At 43.0% G+C, this 22,209-nt stretch overlaps 1 protein-coding gene across 1 annotated transcript in view; it reads right to left on the reverse strand.

Annotated features, from left to right (window-relative positions):
• Window positions 1–4,683, reverse strand: part of GRM2 (glutamate metabotropic receptor 2) — a 57,735-nt gene extending 53,052 nt beyond the window's left edge. Inside the window, exon 1 of the mRNA XM_070735797.1 lies at window positions 4,213–4,683. Coding sequence (XP_070591898.1) covers window positions 4,213–4,683 — 471 coding nt within the window. The remainder of the gene's footprint in view (window positions 1–4,212) is intronic.
• Window positions 4,684–22,209: the final 17,526 nt, after the last annotated feature.

The raw sequence follows: 22,209 nt of genomic DNA on the forward strand, positions 1-22,209 counted from the left end.
CCCCAACAGCAAGCAATCTAAACCCGGGAAGGGCATTCCGGCTCTTCCCTTCAGCCTCGGAAGCCCCCTCGACGCTGGAGGGATGGTTATGAGGGGAGCGAGCGAGGAGAAGAAGACGTCCCACTCATCGCTCCTGAGGGAACGGGCGAGGGCGTCGGAGACCCAAAGCCCATCCTGCGTGGAGGAAGACGGAGCCAAGCGGGGCCACCCGGAGACCTTTTCCCGTCTTCTTCTCCTCGCTCGCTCCCCTCACAGCCAGCAGCCCCGCTCGCGGGGGGATGCCCGTTCGTAGCTACCAGCCCGCCAAGCGTCGAGGGGGCTTCCGAGGCTGAAGGGAAGAGCCGGAATGCCCTTCCCGGGTTTAGATTGCTTGCTGTTGGGGAAAACGGAGGAGGCGGCGGTTCTTTTCTCCTCGCTCCAGAAAGTAGGCGATCGCGCCCCACCGCCGCCGCCGCCTCCTCCGTTTCCCCCAACAGCAAGCAATCTAAACCCGGGAAGGGCATTCCGGCTCTTCCCTTCAGCCTCGGAAGCCCCCTCGACACTTGGCGGGCTGGTAGCTACGAACGGGCATCCCCCCGCGAGCGGGGCTGCTGGCTATGAGGGGAGCGAGCGAGGAGAAGAAGACGGGAAAAGGTCTCCGGGTGGCCCCGCTTGGCTCCGTCTTCCTCCACATGGGCTTTGGGTCTCCGACGCCGCGGACCGGCTGGAAAACCCCAACGGCCCGGTCCCGGTCCGCGGACCGGCGGTTGGGGACCTCTGACATAGATGGACTCAGATCTAATGCAATGCTTTATCAGTGAATATTTCTCAGAATATTTCTCTTGGAGGTGATGTAAAAAAAAAGTTGAAATAGGGCATCCCTGCACTGGTGAAAGAAAAGAAACTCTACATTTCTAAGGACGTAGGAATTGTTTTAGGATATATCAAATTAGGTTATTTGACTTGAATCCAAGTCAAATGCTCTTTCACATCAAAGGAAAAGATCAAGTGGCAACCTGAGATATCTAGATCAAACTCAGAAGATTCTGCCCATATGTCTTTCTAGAGCAGGGGTCCCCAAACTTTTTACACAGGGGGCCAGTTCACTGTCCCTCAGACTGTTGGAGGGCCGGACTATAAAAAAACCTATGAACAAATCCCTATGCACACTGCACATACCTTATTTTAATGTAAAAAACAAAATGGGAACGTACTATTTGGGGGGGGGGAAAGAAGTCTGAGATTCATATATGTTTATGTTTTGTTTTTAATTTTCTTTTGTTAACATCTGATTGGTTATACAAGGTTTTCTTGGTTTATAGAAAAATATAGAAAAATATTTATAGAAAAATATATAAAGAAAGAAGAAAGCACTTTGGCATAATGGTTAAGTTAGAAATATAATTGGTGTTGTACTTTTAGAAGGAACATTAAGGAGGGAATTTAATTAAAAGAAAAGTATGTACCTGGATCACAACATTAGAAAAAAAAACTTTTGCAACTTTTTTGATAATTGATATTAGTTACTGACAAAATACTGCATTTTATTCAGGGAAAATTAGATGGTACATTGTATTGTTTGAATGTATGTTGAGAGAATTTTTTTTAAAAATTTACACCGCCCCCCCCCAAAAAGTCCTTCCTTCCTCCACCCCTCAATTCATTTCATTCTTCCTTCCTTCCTTGTTCCCTCCATTTCTTCTTCTTTCCCTCCCTCCCTCCTTCCCACTTCTCTTCCCTCTCCCTTTTTTTCCTTCTGTCTCATTTGTTTTGTTTCCCTCTCCCTCGTTCTTTCCCTCCATCATTTTCTCATTTTTCTCTTTCTCTCTCTCACATTCCCTTCCCCTCTCACTTGTTTTCTCTCCATCTCTCTCATGCTTTCCTTCTCTCTCTCTCCTTTTCTTCTCTCTTCCTTCCTCTCTTCTTTTTTTTTCTGCCCTGCAACGCGCCGCGAGCCAGTCGGCTGCAAGCAGAAGCTCCAAGACAGTGGCACCAACGTCGGGTCGCAGTACATTGCTGGCGCTGCGCTGGGCATGGGCACGGACTGGCACTGGCCCACTGGCTGGGCCGGGACAGAGGTGCCAGCCCCATGCCCAGCGCAGCGCCAGCAATGTGCGGCGTCCTGCAACACATCAAGCTGCCGCCGGCGCCAGTGCCTTGCAGCCAACCGCCCCACCGCCACCCCACGCAACTGCTCAGTGCCCTCCCGCTCGACCCACGTTTGGCTGCGCCACCTTCGCGGCTTGCCCTGCTGCCCCGCGCCCGCCAGAGCTGCCCGGTGCAGACTAAGTGCGGGGCAGAGTAGGCGGCGGCGGTGGCTTCAGGCCCGCCCCCAAACTGAGCTTCCTTTGGCTTTCTTCGAGGCAAAACTGCAAAGCTCACCTGCCGCCTCGAAGGAAGCCAAAGGAAGCTCAGCTCAACGAGGACCGGCTGTTGGTCTCTTGAAGCTGCAGCCGCCGCCGCCCACCAAGGAGATCCCTTCGCCCGAACAGAGGCGGCGGCGGCGGCGAGCTCAAGGAACCAAGAGCCGGTCTTTCTCCGCGCTGAATTGTTGCAGCTTCTGAGGCCGCATCCGCCTCCAGGCGAAGGGATCTCCTCGGTGGGCAGCCTCGGTCCGAAAAGGACCGGCTGTTGGCCCCTTGGCGGAGGCAGAGGCGGCCTCAGAGGCTGCAACAATTGCCTCTGAGGCCGCCTCTGCCTCTGCCAAGGGACCAACAGCCGGTCCTTTTCGGACCGAGGCCGCCCACCGAGGAGATCCCTTCGCCTGGAGGCGGATGCGGCCTCAGAAGCTGCAACAATTCAGCGCGGAGAAAGACCGGCTCTTGGTTCCTTGAGCTCGCCGCCGCCGCCTCCGTTCGTTTTTTTTGCGTTTTTTTTTGCACCGGTGAGGGAGAGAGAGAGCGGGAGAGTGCTGCTTTTTTGCTTCTTCGCTGCCCGCGGGAAGAGCCGGTCTTGTTTACTGCCCCCTCCAGACGCTCTTGCAGGGCTTCCAGGCTCCCCGCGGGCAGCGAAGAAGCAAAAAAGCAGCACTCTCCCGCTCTCTCTCTCCCTCTCTTTCTTGCGTTATTTCTCTCTCACACTCCCTTTCTATGTCTCCCTCTTTCTCTCTCTCTCCCTCTCCGCAGCAGACCCCCCACACGCCAAAAGTGCCCAAGCGCGCGCAAACCTCACCGGTGCAAAAAAAAAAAAAGCAAAAAAGCCGCACTGGAGGGACAAAGACGGTCTGCAACTGAGCGTCTGGAGGAGGAGGAGGCGGAAAGCCAGGGGGCGGGGAGGAAAGCAATTGGCCAATTTCTTTCTCAGAGGAACTGTTGCTGCTCTGCCATAGGGTGCTTTCCTCCCCGCCCTCCTGGCTTTCCTCTTCCTTGCCGCCGCCAGACGCTCGGCAGCAGAGTGGAGATGACATTCGGAACTTAGTATATTATAGATGGTAAAATCTCGTATGCTGCCACGGGCCGGGTAAATGACCTCAGCGGGCCGCATCCGGCCCGCGGGCCGTAGTTTGGGGACCGCTGTTCTAGAGATTGCAATTGATTTGGAGCCATTGACAACAAATATTATCAGGGGCAGATTCTCATTACCGCCACAACTGGTGCGCTATGTACACAGCTTTGGTTATCTTGTGTGTGTGCGTCTGAGCGTCCCGGAGTGTTTTTGCTTCTGCGCATGCGCAGGAAATAAACTTTTGCAAGGGGACATGCACACGGGATTTCGGATGTTGTTTTTAAGTTTTATCGCTGTTGTGAGCTTTTCTGAGTCTTCAGAGAGGGGTAGCATACAAATCTAATAAATAATAATAATAATCTCAGCAATCCTTGCAATGACCCATAAACCAGAGATGGGCAAATTGTGGTTCTTTAGATGTTGATGTAAAAAATGTCCAACATTCCTCATTGTTGACCATACTGGCTAGAATGGAAGTGCTAAAATTTTATATTAGGAGACCATACATTTTCTACTATCTGTACGATGTAGAAGCCAAAACTAATTTGAGAGTAAAGCTGTCCCTCTCATAGCACGCTAATGTTTTCTCCCTGTTTTCCCATATCCATAAAATCAACATAAACCTTCCAAGGCCTTTACCCAATGCCCAATTCCCTTCTTTTACATTTCACTTTCCTATTAAAAACACTTCCATCCTGATCACAAGGTTCTAAACACAAAGCCTCTTGGTTCTAGGCATCAACATCCCCACCACAAACTCTCTCTTTCTCTCGCTTTTGTCCCTTGTACCTGGATTGAGACATCACTGTAGGAACCCCCAATGACACCTGTGATGGCTGTAGGTACATCGTCATGGATGGCGTAGGACCCATCTGGGCAGATGTGTTCAGAGCCATCCACTCTGGTGAGGGAGGCACGGACAAAATCCAGCGACTGCTCCAGGGCATAGGTGTCTTTGGAGCAGGTATCCAGGATGTGTGCCCCTAGGGTAATGCCTGGTAGAATATGGTGGTTCTTGTTGATCTCATCTAGGGCAAACAGCATAGCCTCAAGACGCTGGATGCCACGATGTTCATTGATTTTGCCACATTCCTCTGCAGGGCCACCTTTCTCGTGAACTGGAAACAGGCCTCCAATAACTAAGTCTCCTTCCAAGCTGATCTCCTTCTTGGTTGCCACATTAAAGCTTGGATTGTGACTATTGTCAAAGCACGTAACAGGGTAAACCAGCAAAATCCATAAGGTAGCCAAGAATATCATTGTGTTGCTCCAAAAAAGGCCACTCTGAACCACTAGGATAGTCCAATCAAGACAAAGGCCTTAGATGGTTTCTCATTTGTTGTGGGCAGCATGGAAGAAGCAAAGCACCCTTGATTCAACTGTAGGGATCAATTGTACCCCTCTCCTCAGGAGAGAGCAGTCTCAGAGGAGCTTTAATGGAAACATCCTTGCTTTTTTCTCCAGCTGCTGCTTCCTGGCTGGGGGCTTTTGAGAATGAGAGCCCAACGCCTGCAGAAGGAGAGAGAGAGAGAGAAAGAAAGAAATAGAAGAATAGGAAGGTGGTAGTGGATCATCAGTTGCATTAGGACAAGTTTGTTTTCTGTTCCAGGTCTAAGTTTTTATGGGGAGCCCTCTGGCTATTAGTATTACCACATCTACTTGGGAATCTCTAAATCGATCACCCCATACATGGGAATAAACAGAAGAAGCGAGGGGAATGCAAATGACCTGATTTACATAGTTACATCAGAGGGTATGTCATTACACCGCAATAGCATCAGTTGTACAATGGTGTCATGGCATATGTATCCTCACATGGACATTGGCATAGCCTGATGCTCACTTCAAAGCAATGACTTAAGGACTCTCTGGCAAAGAAACCTGCATTTACTTTGGGTGAATTGGAATCTACTTTTTCAGCATTCAAAGCCAAGTTTTGGGGAATGTATTCCTCAGGCCACAATGAGGATCAAAGGTAATCTTTCAGATGCCCTTCAAATGCATCCCAGAAATCTTGCTATATGGAACTGGTAGAGACCAGACCAACTGGAAAGTGCCTAGCTTCAGGAAATTACGGAAGTCCTAAATTCCCACTCTGTTTGACAAGTCCTACAACTTCTTTACTTGAAGAAAATAAATTCTAAAATTTCTATTTCCTTTTAAAAATAATCATTCTTATAATTTTCAAGGTGCATTATTTATTTTCAAGTAAAAAAATGAAACATCATAGTTACATCAATCATAATACCCCTAAAAGTTGTGGGGGGATTTTGTTCATATTTAAAACTTTTTCATAACTATTCCTCCTCATCTGTGTAGCCCTAAGTTTAATACAATTAACTGATATTAACAGAATTAATTAACTGATTATTATTAACAAAATTAACTGATATTAATAGAAAAACCGTTATATTCTACAGGTAGCACCAGGGTACTTGAGTAGGGTAAAATAAATTTCAAAATGGTGTCTGCGACCCATGGAATCAAAGCCCCTTTAAATATAACAACACACCTACATTAGGGAGGGGGTTGATGACATAATCATGGCAATGTTAATTTCGTTTTTGACAACCCTTGGCAACACTATTATCCTTTGCTCTGAAAAGAAATTCAAAGATAAAATAAAGTGGACATATTATACTGCTCAAAAAAATAAAGGGAACACTCAAATAACACATCCTAGATCTGAATGAATAAAATATTATTGAATATTTCATAGAAACATAGAATATTGACGGCAGAAAAAGACCTCATGGTCCATCTAGTCTGCCCTTATACTATTTCCTGTATTTTATCTTAGGATGGATATATGTTTATCCCAGGCATGCTTAAATTCAGTTACTGTGGATTTACCAACCATGTCTGCTGGAAATTTGTTCCAAGGATCTACTACTCTTTCAGTAAAATAATATTTTCTCATGTTGCTTTCGATCATTCCCCCAACTAACCTCAGATTGTGTCCCCTTGTTCTTGTGTTCACTTTCCTATCATTTGCACAACTATTTCATTAGCACAACAGCATGTGATATTGACTGTCAATTAGTGTTGCTTCCTAAGTGGACAGTGTGATTTCACAGAAGTTTGATTTACTTCAAGTTATATTCTGTTTTTTAAGTGTTTCCTTTATTTTTTTGAGCAGATTGTTAGACTGGGCTATTTCTAAAGCTAGAAATACCCCAGTCAAAAACGCCTTTGATTTCTTAGTCATGGATAACGTTTCTTAATAATAGCAAAATTGCTACTACCATGGAAAGAGGACTGTTTTTTAAAAGTTTCTTGAACAGAGCTGTAAACTGCTTTGTCTTTTTCTACCTCAACTTCATAAATCCAGGATGCAGGAACCAATCTCCAAAGCCTTTTTGTGTTTGCTTCTTTTATTCCCTTAATAGAATTTAAAGTTTCCATCTTCTCTTGTCTTTTATCAACCCAAATCCATTGCACCCTAGCAAGGGCTTCTAAAGGCAATGGGTCAAAGAAGGTCAAGATGGCAGCAGCAACATCCTGATCAGAACCACGTCCCTTTTGTTGTGGCTTGTGGACGTGAAGCACTACAAAGGACAGGATTTGCATCATTTTGATTTTTAGATGTTTCCCACCACCACCACCCCTGTGTCATAGAAGTAAGCCTGCACTCTAATAGCTGTTTGGCATAATTTTTCCATAGACATTTATTCTTTTGGAAGTTGTTCTTCTAGAATTAATTTAAACGAATGAATGGCATGAATCTGAAGTGCCATATAGTGCTATAGTGTTGTTGTTACAGCAAGCTGTTTTATTTTGTGAGGTCAAAGTCCAGTCCGCCTAAGTATCCTTTCAGAAGTGGGCCTCTCTTCTAAAAGAGCCAAAATAGCTGACAAGCATTTGCCGGCAACACTGAAATTGCTTATTTGAAACCACTGCTGATGATATTGAACAAATTGACAGGGAGTTGAAAATAAATTGACTAGGTGAGCGTCCTTAGTGCTTCGCTGAAAATAATCTCACTTGTTTGAAACCATCTGAAGGCTTGCAGGACATAATAATAAAGCCTTCATTCCAGAGTAACCTAAATTCCATAGAATAAAAGTCATGCCTTCCTATTTTTTTCAAGTTTTTTAAAGGCTGAAAATGAAGGAAGTCTCAATTTGGATCACTTGAAAGTTTCTTGTCACCATGGTAATGGCCAGAAGGCAGCTTTACTGTCTGTGTACCTAGTTAAGGATGTGCCTTTCAAGGGTCTTCCTAGGACAACACTATGCAACAGCAGCATTTTCTCTGGAAAATTAGTATGACCCCCCCTCCTCCCTACCCCCCATTTGAGAGACAGGGGCTGACAGCACAGCACAAAGAAACTTCTAGTTACTGTTGAATTGCTCCATGCCCTTTATGAATAGCAAAGGCGTGTAAGAAGAAGGAAGGTGCATGGAAGTACTTTCCACATAGGACATTTATTTATTTCTTAAATTTATAGGGCACCTTTCTCCTTGTGAACTCAGGGCGGCTTACAACAGTAAAAAGATTATAAAAATTTAAAATACCCCAATACATAAATAAGAACAAGTTTAAAAGTTTAAACCAAATAAAACAACACACAGTTATCACTCATATATACCATATTTTTCGGAGTATAAGATGCACCTTTTTACTCCCTAAAAGAGGATACAAAGTTCAGGTGCATCTTATACTCTGAATGCAGTTTTTTAAAAGCTTTTTCCCCCAGCCCTAACTAGGTGCTAACGATCTTCCCAGCTCTTATCTTGCAGGTTCTTTCATTGTTATTGTCTGTGAAGAATGTTTTCCAAACTCTAAGTCTTCGCAGAGTTTTTTTCATTGCTCTAACTTGCTCCAAGTAAGTTTCTTTGCAGCCCTAACCAGGTGCTAACAATATTCCCAGCTCTTACCGCTTGAAAGCTCTTTCATTGTTACTCTCTGCTAAGAATGTTTTGTAGTTGTTTTTCATTGCTCTACTTGCTCCAAATATTTCTTTCTAACTTTAACCAGGTGCTAATGATGTTCCCAGCTCTTACCCACTTGCAAGCTCTTTCACCTTCTTTTGCTCTCTGTGAATAATGTTTTCCAAACCCTGTCTTTGTAGGGTTTTTTATTGTTCTACTTGCTCTGAATGTTTCTTTCCAGCCCTAACCAGGTGCTAATAATTTTCCCAGCTCTTACAGGCTTGCAAGATCTTTCATATGAGAGCATATCACCAAGACAAATTCCTGGTGTGTCCAATCATTCTTGGGCAATAAAGAATTCTATTCTGTTGTTACTCTCTGCTAAGAATGTTTTCCAAGCCCTAAGTCTTTGCAGGGTTTTTTTTTCATTGCTCTAATTTGCTCCAAATGTTTATTTCCAGCCCTAACCATGTGCTAACAATGTTCCCAGCTGTTACCGGCTTGCAAGGTCTTTCATTGTTATTTTTGTGAATAATGTTTTCCAAGCCCCGAGTCTTTGCAATTTTTTTTCATTGCTCTACTCATTCATAATTTTTCTTTTTAGTTCTAACCAGGTTCTGACAATGTTCCCTTCTCTTACTGGCTTGCAAGCTCTTTCACTGTTACTCTTTTCAAATGAAGTTTTTTTAAAGCCTTAACCAGGGGATAAAATAATGTATTGAAACTGAGCAGACTAAGGATGCTAGCCAGATGAATATCTGGCAAGCAGATTCTTTTCCCTATTTTCCTCCCCCAAAACTAAGGTGCTTCTTATACTCAGGTGTGTCTTATACTCTGAAAAATACGGTACTATTGGCCAGAACGGAAAACCATCACTCAATGACCCCAGGCCGGTTGGCATAAATGTGTTTTAAGCACTTTTCGAAAGGTGAGGAGTATGGGGGTGGTATGAATCTCTGGGGGTAGTTGGTTCCAGACGACCGGGGCCACAACAGAGAAGGCTCTCCCCCGCAGTCCTGTCAGCCAGTATTGTTTGGCTGATGGGATCTGGAGGAAGCCAACTCTGTGCGACCTAATTGGTCACTGGGACATGTGTGGCAGAAGATGGTGAATAATCTGGTCCTAAGCCAGGTAGGGCTTTATAGATAATAACCAACACCTTGAATTACATTCGGAGACCAATCAGGAGCCAATATGGAAAGTTTCCACATAACTTTCCAGATAGGAAGTTAAAATATCTAAGACTACCTGTGTGTGTGTGTGCGCGCGCGCGCGTGCGCGTGCACGTGTGTGTGTATAATCAGGAAGAAGTGTTTTAAAACTTGAACAAACCATTCCTCTTAACCATTTCTAAAAGCGTACACTAACATATATGATAATTCTCCACTGTGAAGAATCTCCTGCCATTTTAGTCAATCTACTGTATCCTATTTCCCATAAATGCAGTATCTGCATAGCTTCCTTGGCAAGATGCCTGCAGGGAGTTCCTGTTGAGCCAAGCTTTAAAATACATTCTGTGTAGAAAGAGGTCATGGGGGCCACTATATAGTTGCCAGTCCATTTGGCCCAGGGTTGGATAGTAGAGTCCGGTTGTAGGAATGCTGGCCGTATTATTAAAGAAGAATGAAGCCATCATCTGAGCAACAAAGGCTGCTGATGGCTTCTATCACCCAAGGGTTCCCCTGCTGAGGAAGCTTTAACTGCCTTTTCAGAATAGGTTTGAACTTCCAATCTACAATTAATGCTGTGACTCAGGCAGTGCAATGCTGGGGAACCAGCCATTGGTAAAGATCTCATATGGCTCCAGGCATCTTTGGCATATCTGCTTCAAAACAGGAGAATGGAAAACAGCTTCTAATGTAAGTCCTCACTGCAGCTTTTATATAGCAATTGCTCATGATCTCGTTGCACAAAATGGAACAGTTCTCTGACCTTGATGTGATAAAGGTCTCTGGCCAAGACCAGTGGTGGGATTCAAATTGTTTTGCTACCAGTTCTGTGGGTGTGCCTTAGTGGGTGAGGCAGGGGAAGGATACAGTAAAATCTCCATTCCCTCCGGTGCCTGGAGGCTGTTGGGACCTGGATGGGTGTCAACAGACTCAAGCTCAACCCGGATAAGACGGAGTGGCTGTGGGTTTTGCCTCCCAAGGACAATTCCATCTGTCCGTCCATTACCCTGGGGGGGGGAATTATTGACCCCCTCAGAGAGGGTCCGCAACTTGGGCATCCTCCTCGATCCACAGCTCACATTAGAAAACCATCTCTCAGCTGTGGCGAGGGGGGCGTTTGCCCAGGTTTGCCTGGTGCACCAGTTGCGGCCCTATCTGGACCGGGATTCATTGCTCACAGTCACTCACGCCCTCATCACCTCGAGATTCGACTACTGTAATGCTCTCTACATGGGGCTACCTTTGAAAAGTGTTCGGAAACTTCAGATCGTGCAGAATGCAGCTGCGAGAGCAGTCATGGGCTTACCTAGGTATGCCCATGTTTCACCATCACTCCGCAGTCTGCATTGGTTGCCGATCAATTTCTGGTCACAATTCAAAGTGTTGGTTATGACCTTTAAAGCCCTTCATGGCATCGGACCAGAATATCTCCGAGACCGTCTTCTGCCGCACGAATCCCAGCGACCGATTAGGTCCCACAGAGTGGGCCTTTTCCAGGTCCCGTCAACTAAACAATGTCGGTTGGCGAGCCCCAGGGGAAGAGCCTTCTCTGTGGCGGCCCCGGCTCTCTGGAATCAACTCCCCCCGGAGATTAGAACTGCCCCTACTCTCCCTGCCTTCCGTAAAGTTCTTAAAACCCACCTTTGTCGTCAGGCATGGGGGAACTGAAACACCTCCCCCGGCCACGTACAATTTATGTATGGTATGTTTGTGTGTGTGCTTGTTAATATAGTGGGGTTCTTTTTAAAACTATTTTAAATACTTAAATTTATTGAATCTATTTGGATTTGTACGATTGTTTATATTTTTGTTGTGAGCCGCCCCGAGTTTGCGGAGAGGGGCGGCATACAAATCTAAATAATAAATAAATAAATAAATTCTAGAGGAAGGATACTGTAAAATTTCCATTCCTTCCCTTGGAATGGGGACGGGAAGGACACAGTAAAAGCTCCATTCCCTCCTGACTCCAGGGGAAGGTTACTGCAAAATTCCCATTTCCTCCCAATCAGCTGGGACTTGGGGGACAGAGAATACATGGGGGCGGGGCCACTCAAAGGTGGTATATACTGGTTCTCCGAACTATTCAAAATTTCTGCTATCGGTTCTCCAGAACAGGTCAGAACCTGCTGAATTCCACTTCTCGCCCAGACCTATCATACAAAATGGCAATGGTTTCATACAAGAAACCACTGCACGCTTCAAAAAAAATGTGGAGTTTTTGAAATTACAGTAAAGAAAAATTTGGTGGGTTTTTTTTTTATTTCAAAAAAAGGTCAGTATACTGCAAACAAAAAGACCAGCCCCTAACAAAACCTTGCTTATCAAGAAAGCCTCTGGGATGCAGGTAGGCTCCAGAGCTGTTTTATTTATTATTTATTTTATTTATTTATTTATCATACAAATATAGTATTGTATTGTAGTATGTTTAACATAATATAAGTATAAAGTGGAAATAGAAAAGATAAAAAGACATTAGGACAGGAACGGTAGGCACAAAGGTGCACTTATGCATGCCCCTTACAGACCTCTTAGAAAAGGGGAGAGGTCTATTGTAGATAATGTAAGGTTGAAGATTTTGGGATTGGGGGAAGAAACAACAGAGTCCCGGTAATTAATTCCAAGCGTTGACCACTCTATTGCTGAAATCGTATTTTCTGCAGTCTAGTTTGGAGTGATTTACATTTAGTTTGTATCTATTGCATGCTCTTGTGTTGTTGTTGTTAAAGGTGAAGTAGTCGCTAACAGGGAGTACATTGTGATGTATGATTTTAAATGAACAACAGTTAAATCAGTTCGGAGGCAGCGTAGCTGTAAATTTTCTAAACAGTAATAAGTATGGTAATTTGTTGTGTGAGGAGGAGCGGAAGACTCTTCTTGTGAAGTATTTCTGGACTCCTTCAATTGTATTAATGTCTGTTATGCAGTGTGGATTCCATTCAGGTGAGTTGTATTCAAGAATTGGTCTGACAAATGTTTTGTATGCTCTGGTTAGTAGATCAGTGTTTCTAGAGAAGAAGCTGCGTAGAATTAAGTTTGTGACTCTTAGTGCTTTTTTGGCAATGCTGTTGCAGTGGGTCTGGCACTTAGGTCATTGGAAATGAGTACTCCAAGGTCTTTGACTGAGTGAGGGTCTTCTGCAAGTTCAGTTTGTCCAAGTGTGTGTTTAGTATTCACATTCTTTTTACCAATGTGTAGGACAGAGCATTTGTTGGATGAGATTTGCAGTTGCCAGTTGTTAGACCATTCAGCTACATGGTCAAGGTCCTTTTGAAGGGCAGAAGTATTATCGGAGGTATTAAATAGGAAATAAAATTGATGGATAGCTGCAACCAATGCTTTGTTTGGAAAAATGTCCATTTACACCAAAAAAGAAAAGGTAATCTGTTGAGTGACAGAAAAAGTCCTGGAGGGTTAGAAAGATTCGAGGTGAGCAGTGTCACCAGTTCTTTTTTTGATAAATAGGAATTTTCTGACTGCTTTATCAGGAGACCCCAGGTCTTTTGGGACTGAGGAGATATTGGGAGTTTTGAAAACTAGCTATGGGCAATTTCACAATACTGTATTTTTTTACTATGGTATGTGTTATCATTTTTTTTTCTGGACTAGTAGGCCCCGGAATATAAACACCCACTAATTTATTTTCTGTACTTGCACCAACTCTTTTGGGGAGCCGCAAAACAGATTGGGAAATCTATTATGCATGGAAGCTGTGTTTTGCTTTGTAGGATTACTACCTTCCCATTCATTTCTTTCTAAATGAAAATATTTGTAAAAATATAATGGGCGGTTAGCCTGGTGATTGCCCATGGGTGTCATCATTGGTGCTGAAGAATTATGCTCACCATGGCAACCATTTCACAATGTATCTATAACTTACTGCCTAAATTCCAAATATGTCTCCTTATAAAAAAATTGTGGTCCTCAGTTGTATCATTAATACTGCCCACGATTCTACCCAATTTTAGCTGATCCACAGGGACAAATGACTTGTTCCACTAGCATTGTTTCTTTTCACGGCAGTGGCATATGTTACCCGTTATGATAAGTCCCAGTTTAATGAGAGAGAGGAAATTTGAATTGTCTGCTAAACCTAAATTTATATAATTGACATTAGATGTGCGTAGTTAGTTAAGTTTATTACAGTCATAGAATGACATTACACAATTGTTATTTTTACTTTGTTTCCAACAATTTTGGTAAGTTGCATAAATATGCCATTACCTAATTATTTTACATAACTTTTTACTGAAAGTTTTTACATATATAAAAGAGAAGTGTAAAGAAAAAAATAAAAGGAAAAAAGATGAAAGAAAAATAATGTGGGGAGGAGAACGGGAAAAGAAAGAAGAGGAGCTAATTAAAGAAACAAGAATCAGGAAAAAAGTGACTTCTGAACTTCTTTTCAACATGTAAACAAACTCATTATTACTCCCCCCTTGTTAACTCTACAAAAGATCCTTTATTTAATCCTCTTTCAATCATCAAATCCATCAATTATCAATCAGTCTTTGTTTCATTTTCAGCAAAAAATCCCTTAAAGGTTTTCGATCATTTATCAAAGTACAGTAATAACTCATCTTACGAACTTAATTGGTTTCAGGACGAGGTTCGTAAGGTGAAAAGTTCGTAAGATGAAACAATGTTTCCCATAGGAATCAATGGAAAAGCCAATAATGCATGCAAGCCGATTAGGAAAATCCAAAACATTAAGGCTTAAAAAAAAAAGCTGCCGGCAGATGAAGCTGAGGCGAACGGAGTGGGGGGAGGGAAACCCATGGAGATCCAGAGGGGAGAATGGGGCAGGACAGAGTGGAGAAAAATGGAGGAAACCCATGGAGATCCAGAGGGGAGAATGGGGCAGGAAAGAGTGCAGAAAAACGGAGGAAACCCATGGAGATCCAGAGGGGAGAATGGGGCAGGACAGGGTGGGAAAAAACTGGGAGGAACTCAAGTCTGGAGGTGGGGCATCCCAGCGGCCGGCGGCAGGTTCATAAGGTGAAAAAAGTTCGTAAGAAGAGGCAAAAAAATTCCGAACCCTGGGTTTCGTATCTTGAAAAGTTCGTATGACGAGGGGTTCGTATCATGAGGTACCACTGTATTTGTTTTATTCCTAATAATATAGTGACATTTCTTATTATTAGCATATAACTGTGCAAATAACACGCGTCATTTGTCCAGTCCATTGGGGAAACAAGATGGGGGTGCAAGTGGAAAGTAATTTTGGTCTCTCTTTATCGAATTCCTATACTGTTCTTGCGGATTTAAATAGTAAGGATGTTGGAGATATTAGCAAGGCCCCTCAGGCAGAGAATGAGGGGATATTCAAAGGGGAAGTTGTTGTAAATGTCACCAAACCATCAAGTGCAGTTAGTAGAAATATAAAGAGGACACATTTTCTTGTGGGTGATTCGACTGTTAGAGGTGTTGATTTGGGACAGAGTAAGGACGTGGTGAAGGTGCTGAGGTGTCTCCCAGGGGCCACTGCCAGCAGGGACAGGAGGAGGATTACAAACATTGTCAAGGCTGTGAGTAAAGGTAATAACATTGATGTGGTGGTGCATCTTGGCACAAATGATTTGTCCCAGAGAAATGTCAATGTAGTAAAAAGAGATTTTCAATGTCTAAGTGTGGAGCTGGGTAAAATAGCAGATTCAGTGACTTTCTCAGAGGTGTTACCGGTTTGTGGCCAAGAGGATAAAACAACGTGTATCATAGAGTTTAATGTGTGGTTAAAGCAGTGGTGTAAAGCTGAAGGTTTTGGCTATGTAAGTCATGATGTCAGTAGGTGGTTTAATAGGGAGTTGTTTAAGAGGGATGGTTTGCATCCATCATACAGAGGTACCCAGGTACTCGGTGAGGAATTCAGAACTTTTTTGGACAGGCATTTAAACTAGGTAAAGGGGACAGAGATGTAACTGATGTGGGTGATTTCTGTCCCCGACCAATGAGGATAAAGCAGTTTTTGGAAGCTTATGAAAAGGGAGCTGCAAATAAAATAGATGTAGTTGTTGATGATAAGGGGCAAACTAATAATGAAAATAATGTTCTTCGTGTAATGTGCACGAATGCTCGAAGCTTGAGCAACAAGCTCTGTGAATTAATGGCCATAATATCTAGAGATAATTTGGACCTGGTTGCCATAACTGAGACATGGTTTAAGGATTCTAATGAATGGGAAATATCCATACCAGGATATACACTGTATAGGAAGGATAGAATAGAGAGAAGGGGAGGTGGAGTAGCCATTTATGTTAAAGAAACTCTAAAAACAACACTAATTCAAAATACATGTCAAGATCTAGAGACCCTCTGGATTTGCATGCAAAATAAAGACGGTTCTGTCATTAGAATTGGGGTGATCTATAGGCCTCCAGGGCAATCTGAGGAATATGACAACAAGATGGTGGATGAAATTACCCAAATGGCAGTAAAGGGAGATATTGTGGTTATGGGTGATTTCAACATGCCTGATGTTGACTGGAATATCCTCAGTGCCCTTACATGCAAAAGTAAGAATATAGTAGAGGCCTTTACAGGAGCAGCTCTGGCACAGCTAGTTAAGACACCAACTAGAGGGGAGAATATTCTAGATTTAGTTTTTACGAATGGGAATTGGGTTTCAGATGTCAAGGTGGGAGAAAATTTAGGTTGCAGTGACCATCTATGTTTGTGGTTTGATGTAAAAACTCATTGTGAGCAATCCTATAATGCAACCAAAGTATTGGATTTCAGAAAAACAAATTATAATGCAATGGGGGAATATTTAGATAATGAATTAAAGGGGAGGGATAAAATGGCAGGAGCGAGCACCCAGTGGACTGTATTTAAAAAGGCCATCTTAAAAGCCACTGGACTGTATGTAAGACAAATAACTAAAGGTAAAAGGAAGAACAAACCGCTATGGTTTAGCAATGATGTAAGGACTATAGTCAATGAAAAAAAGGCTGCCTATAGGAGGTATAAAGAGTCTGGAAGTATAGCTGATAGGGAGGTGTATAAAATGAGACAGAAGGAGGCGAAACAGATAATATATGCTGCTAAAGCCTCAAAAGAGGAAGAAATTGCCAAATCTCTAAAGAAGGGGGATAAAACCTTCTTCAGATATATTAGTGATAAGAAGAAGAAAAACTGCGGCATCACGAAGCTTAGTACCGGGAAAAATACATGCATTAATGGGAATAAGGAGATCGCTGACCATTTCAATAGCTACTTCTGTTCAGTTTTCTCAAAAGACACCTTACAAAATAATACTATAGAGGGATATAGCATTGCCTCCAACTGTACGGATTCAGCTCCAGTGATCTTAGAAGCCGATGTCTTAGAAGAACTTGAACGATTAAAGATAAATAAGGCAATGGGTCCAGATGGCATCCACCCCAGAGTTCTTAAAGAACTCAGATCTGTCATTGCTACCCCCCTGACTGATTTGTTTAACCAATCCTTGTTAACAGGAGATGTTCCTGAGGATTGGAGAATGGCAAGTGTTGTGCCTATCCACAAGAAGGGCAGTAGAGAAGAAGCTGGTAACTACAGGCCAGTTAGCTTGACATCAGTTGTCGTTAAAATGATGGAGACTCTACTGAAAAAGAGGATAAATCAGCACCTAAAAAACAATAAATTATTGGACCCAAATCAGCATGGCTTTACTGAAGGCAAATCATGTCAGACTAATCTCATTGATTTCTTTGACTATGTCACAAAGGTGTTGGATGAAGGTGGTGCCGTGGATATTGCCTACCTGGACTTCAGCAAAGCCTTTGATACGGTTCCACATAAAGAGCTGATAGATAAATTAGTGAAGATTGGACTTAATCCCTGGATAGTTCAATGGATTTGCAGCTGGCTGAAGCATAGACACCAGAGGGTTGTTGTGAATGGCGAGTATTCTGAGCAGAGTCAGGTTACAAGCGGTGTGCCACAAGGGTCTGTTCTGGGTCCTATTCTTTTTAATATGTTTGTGAGTGACATAGGGGAAGGTCTGGTAGGGAAGGTTTGCCTATTTGCCGATGACTCTAAAGTGTGCAATAGGGTTGATATTCCTGGAGGTGTCGGCAATATGGTAAATGATTTAGCTTTACTAGATAAATGGTCAAAGCAATGGAAACTGCAGTTTAATGTTTCCAAATGTAAAATAATGCACTTGGGGAAAAGGAATCCTCAATCTGACTATTGTATTGGCAGTTCTGTGTTAGCAAATACTTCAAAAGAAAAGGATTTAGGCGTAGTGATTTCTGACAGTCTCAAAATGGGTGAACAGTGCAGTCAGGCAGTAGGGAAAGCAAGTAGGATGCTTGGCTGCATAGCTAGAGGTATAACAAGCAGGAAGAGGGAGATTATGATCCCGCTATATAGAATGCTGGTGAGACCACATTTGGAATACTGTGTTCAGTTCTGGAGACCTCACCTACAAAAAGATATTGACAAAATTGAACGGGTCCAAAGACGGGCTACAAGAATGGTGGAAGGTCTTAAGTATAAAACGTATCAGGAAAGACTTAATGAACTCAATCTGTATAGTCTGGAGGACAGAAGGAAAAGGGGGGACATGATCGAAACATTTAAATATATTAAAGGGTTAAATAAGGTCCAGGAGGGAAGTGTTTTTAATAGGAAAGTGAACACAAGAACAAGGGGACACAATCTGAGGTTAGTTGGGGGAAAGATCAAAAGCAACATGAGAAAATATTATTTTACTGAAAGAGTAGTAGATCCTTGGAACAAACTTCCAGCAGACGTGGTAGATAAATCCACAGTAACTGAATTTAAACATGCCTGGGATAAACATATATCCATCCTAAGATAAAATACAGAAAATAGTATAAGGGCAGACTAGATGGACCATGGGGTCTTTTTCTGCCGTCAGACTTCTATGTTTCTATGTTTCTAATTTTGGATCACTGCATACCAACTTTTCTGAATGGAGATCCATGGGCCAGGTTCTATTTTTTAAAAAAATATTTTTTATTGGATATAAATATTAAAAATACATTTAGAACATTGATTAGACTTATACACACATAACATAACATAAATACATATAAACAGACATAGACACAAAGAAAAAAAGAAAAAGAAAAAAAGAAAAAAATTCAACTTCTTAATCTCTTCTTTTTACTGTAAACTATACTGTTGTCATATTTCATACAGCTAAACTGTATTTCTTTTACTGTTTTTTACTTTCAATATATTTCCTTATTAATATCAGTATTTCAATATCTACATTTTGCAACATGCAAACATTAAAATATCATTATTATCCATTCCCTAATTCTCTATGTCTATCAATATTTTTACACTACAAATTTCTCCTGTTTCCTCTACTCTCCTTGTTTCCTTTCTTTTCTTTATCCAGCTATAGAACATATTCCAGCTTTCATTAAATTCTGTGTCTTCTTTGTTGTTCAATGTATATGTTAATTTGTCCAGTTCCACACACGCTAATATTTGTTTAATAATAGTCCTATCGCTTGTTCTGTTTCCAATATTATGCCATTACTATTCCTGTTGCTGTAAGAATGTGTTGAGTAATGTACCTATATTTTTTCCCTAAGTCATCATCAAATATTCCTAGTAAAAAGGTTTCTGGTTTCATATTAATCTTTCGTTGTATTATTTCTTCTAACCATTTATGTATTTTGAGCCACAGTTTTTTTTTATTTTAAGGCGTGACCACCACATATGGTAATAAGTTTCTTCCTTTTCCTGGTATTTGCAACATTTAGGGTCCATGTTTTTGTACATTTTTGCAAGTCTCGTAGGCAGAAGATGCCACCTGTAGAAAATTTTATATAACCTTTCTTTATAAGATGTCACTTTTGTGAATTTATAATTGGAGGTCCAAATTTTCTCCCACTGGTCCAAATTTATACTGTATCCAAAATTCCTTCCCCAGCTGATCATACATCCCTTGACAATTTCTACTTCCATTTTAAAATTTAATAAATATTTATATACAGTAGTACCTCGACTTACGAATTTAATTGGTGCGGGAAGGAGGCTCGTAAGTCGAAAAGCTCGTATGACGAAACATTGTTTCCCATAGGAATCAATGGAAAAGCGATTAATGCGTGCAAGCCCAAAAATAAGAAACCGGCCGCCACCACCGAAGGAGGCTTGAGCCTCCCGATCCTCCCCGCCCCTTTGCCATGCATGTCATCCTGCATGCAGGATGCCATGCAGTCAGGAAGGTCATCCTGCTCTCCCCCCCCAGCCAAAAACACAAAGGCTGCGGAGGGAGGGAGGGAAACAGAGCGGGGCGGCAGGCGAGGCGACCGCCTCTCCATTCGCCAAGCACCGCGGGGAAGGAGGGAGAGAGAAGCAGACAGGCAGCAGCCGCAGCGGAGGCCAAGTCTCGCTCCGGGCTGTGCCCCCTCCGAGCGCTCACCGCCTGTCCCTGTCAGCGGACCAGCCACCTTCACCCGCCCGGACAACCGCCAGAGGGGCTCCTCCGGAGGGGCTCCTCCGGAGGGGCGCATGGGGAAGGGCTTGAGCCGCCGCCTTCTCCTTTCCCCGTGGGAGCGCCGCACCTCTTGTCTGCCCGGCCTGAGAGGCACGAAACCGGTGCTCATGCCGGGTGGCCCGCCTGGAACGCCAGCAATGCTGCCGGGCCAATTGCCGAGCGGGGGCGGGGCGCGGAAGGAGGCAAAGGCGCCGCCCACTGGCCCCCTCAGGCCGCTCCGCCCGTGATGGGGCTCCTCCGGAGGGACGCACGGGGGCTCCAGAGGAGCCTCATCCCGGGCGGAGCGGTTGTCCAGGTGGGTGAAGGTGGCTGGGCCACTGACAGGGACAGGCGGTGAGCGCTCGTATCCCGAATTTGGGCTCGTAAGTAGAACAAAAATCTCTCTCCCCTCCTAGCTCGCATCTCGAAATGCTCGTATATAGAGCAGCTCGTATGTCGAGGTTCTACTGTATTCTAGTTATGAATTTTCTTCCAGGTTCCAATAGTATCTTATCCAATTCTGTTCTTTTTTTCACAATTCCTTCTTTCTTTTTATCTTCACTAAATTTGGATTTGATTTGATAGTACGTCCACCAGTCTAGGGTTATGCCTTTTTGTTTTATGGTTTCCAAATCTTTTAAGTTACCCTGGGCATCCAATATTTCTTCATACCTTAGTATTCTCTGTAGGTTTATTACCTTTGGATATATGAGGCCTCCATACTGGAGATCCATACAGGTATTTCTTTATAATGGCGGGGTTTAATTTTTAACCAGATTTTATGAAGGGATTCTCTAATTTTATGGTTGTAGAAGTATGAGTGTACTTTGTGTTTCCCATATCATAAAAGGCTGTGCCAATCTGGTTGTAGTTAATGTCCTTCTAAAGTTAATAGTCTGACATGGATCAGGTTTGAGCTTGTTATAGATGTATTCAATTTCTTTAGCGACCTAATTCAACACTCTGGATAGCTTACAATTCTAAAATTCATATTACAATTCAAAAATTCATATTCATGCTGTGGTTGACTCTGGCCCAACTCCTGCCCCAAGGAATGTGGAGGTGGATGTGGGGGAAACATCCACATGCCACAGGTCTGTTTTGCTCCCGATTGAATCTCCCGACGAAGGCTCCTCTGACAAAGGAAGCGTGAGTAGCAGGGAAGGGAGGAGTTTGGCAGACAGCCCAGGAGGAGATCAATCATCCTTATCATCCCTGGATTCTGAACAAGAACTTATGACAGACCCACGCATGCGTAGAGTGATGCATAGGAGAGAACAACTGAAGGATTATTACAGGAGGTAAGTGAGGCCACCTGTGGTTGGGTGGGGTTGCTGTAATTAGTGCTATAGATAAAAAGAACAATGTGCTGGTTTAACCTTGTGGAAGTTTATCTGATTCATGGTTTGTCAAGATCATGGTTTTGCTGTTTCCCTGTTCAAGACTGTGTGTGGACTTTATGGACTTTGGAATTTGGACTCAATTTCCCAGTTACTGGGTGAGAAATTGGATTGCATTTAACCTGTGCCTTGTGTGTACCAGAAAATCCCTTTGACATTTAAAAAGGGAGTTTTTTGTACTTTTCTGTTGTTAAAGACTTTTGGTTTTCCTTCTATCGTGTGGTGTGTGTCTTTCTGGACTAATTACCCTGTAATTACAGGTGGTTGGGACACACCAGCAGAACACCACAGGGAGAGGGGAGGTTGTAGCTGTTTTTTCCAGCCCCTCAACCAATGGATTTTCAACACCCTTGGCTTATGCCCTGTCTTCAATGTATCCATGACCTACAGGCTTTTAAAGCTTCCCATGAATTTCCTAGGATTGAACATGTGTCTCTCTTTGTTGCTGCTCAAACTTGAAAAGTTGTCTCAGCTGACAAGACATATTTGCAGATGTTACAGATCCTTCACCCTGAATCCTTGCCGCAGATATAGCAGAGGTAATAAACTCATGTTATTAAGTACCACCAGCCTAATGTTATATGCCTGGAAGTCCATTAGTCTCAGTAGGGATTAGTTAAGTGTAAGATTGCACATTGTGACAATTTCTGATGTTAGCCCACTTATTGCACAATTAGCCTTGAAAATGGTTATTACTTTTTCGCTTGCAGCACAAATGTGTTTATCCTAACTGCAGTTGATTCAACATTCACACCGTAAGTTCAGAGGCGATAAGAACTTGGCTCTGTCATCTCTTTGGCAGAATGGAGTAATGCAATTCAATCCTAAGAAATTGCATGGCGAAAGGAGGATTTCAAATATTTCCTTCCTGTTGCTAAGATTGATTTCCCCCCTTCAAGCACTCT

Source organism: Erythrolamprus reginae, chromosome 2 (assembly GCF_031021105.1).
Source record: "Erythrolamprus reginae isolate rEryReg1 chromosome 2, rEryReg1.hap1, whole genome shotgun sequence".
In the NCBI taxonomy this organism is placed as follows: domain Eukaryota; kingdom Metazoa; phylum Chordata; class Lepidosauria; order Squamata; family Dipsadidae; genus Erythrolamprus; species Erythrolamprus reginae.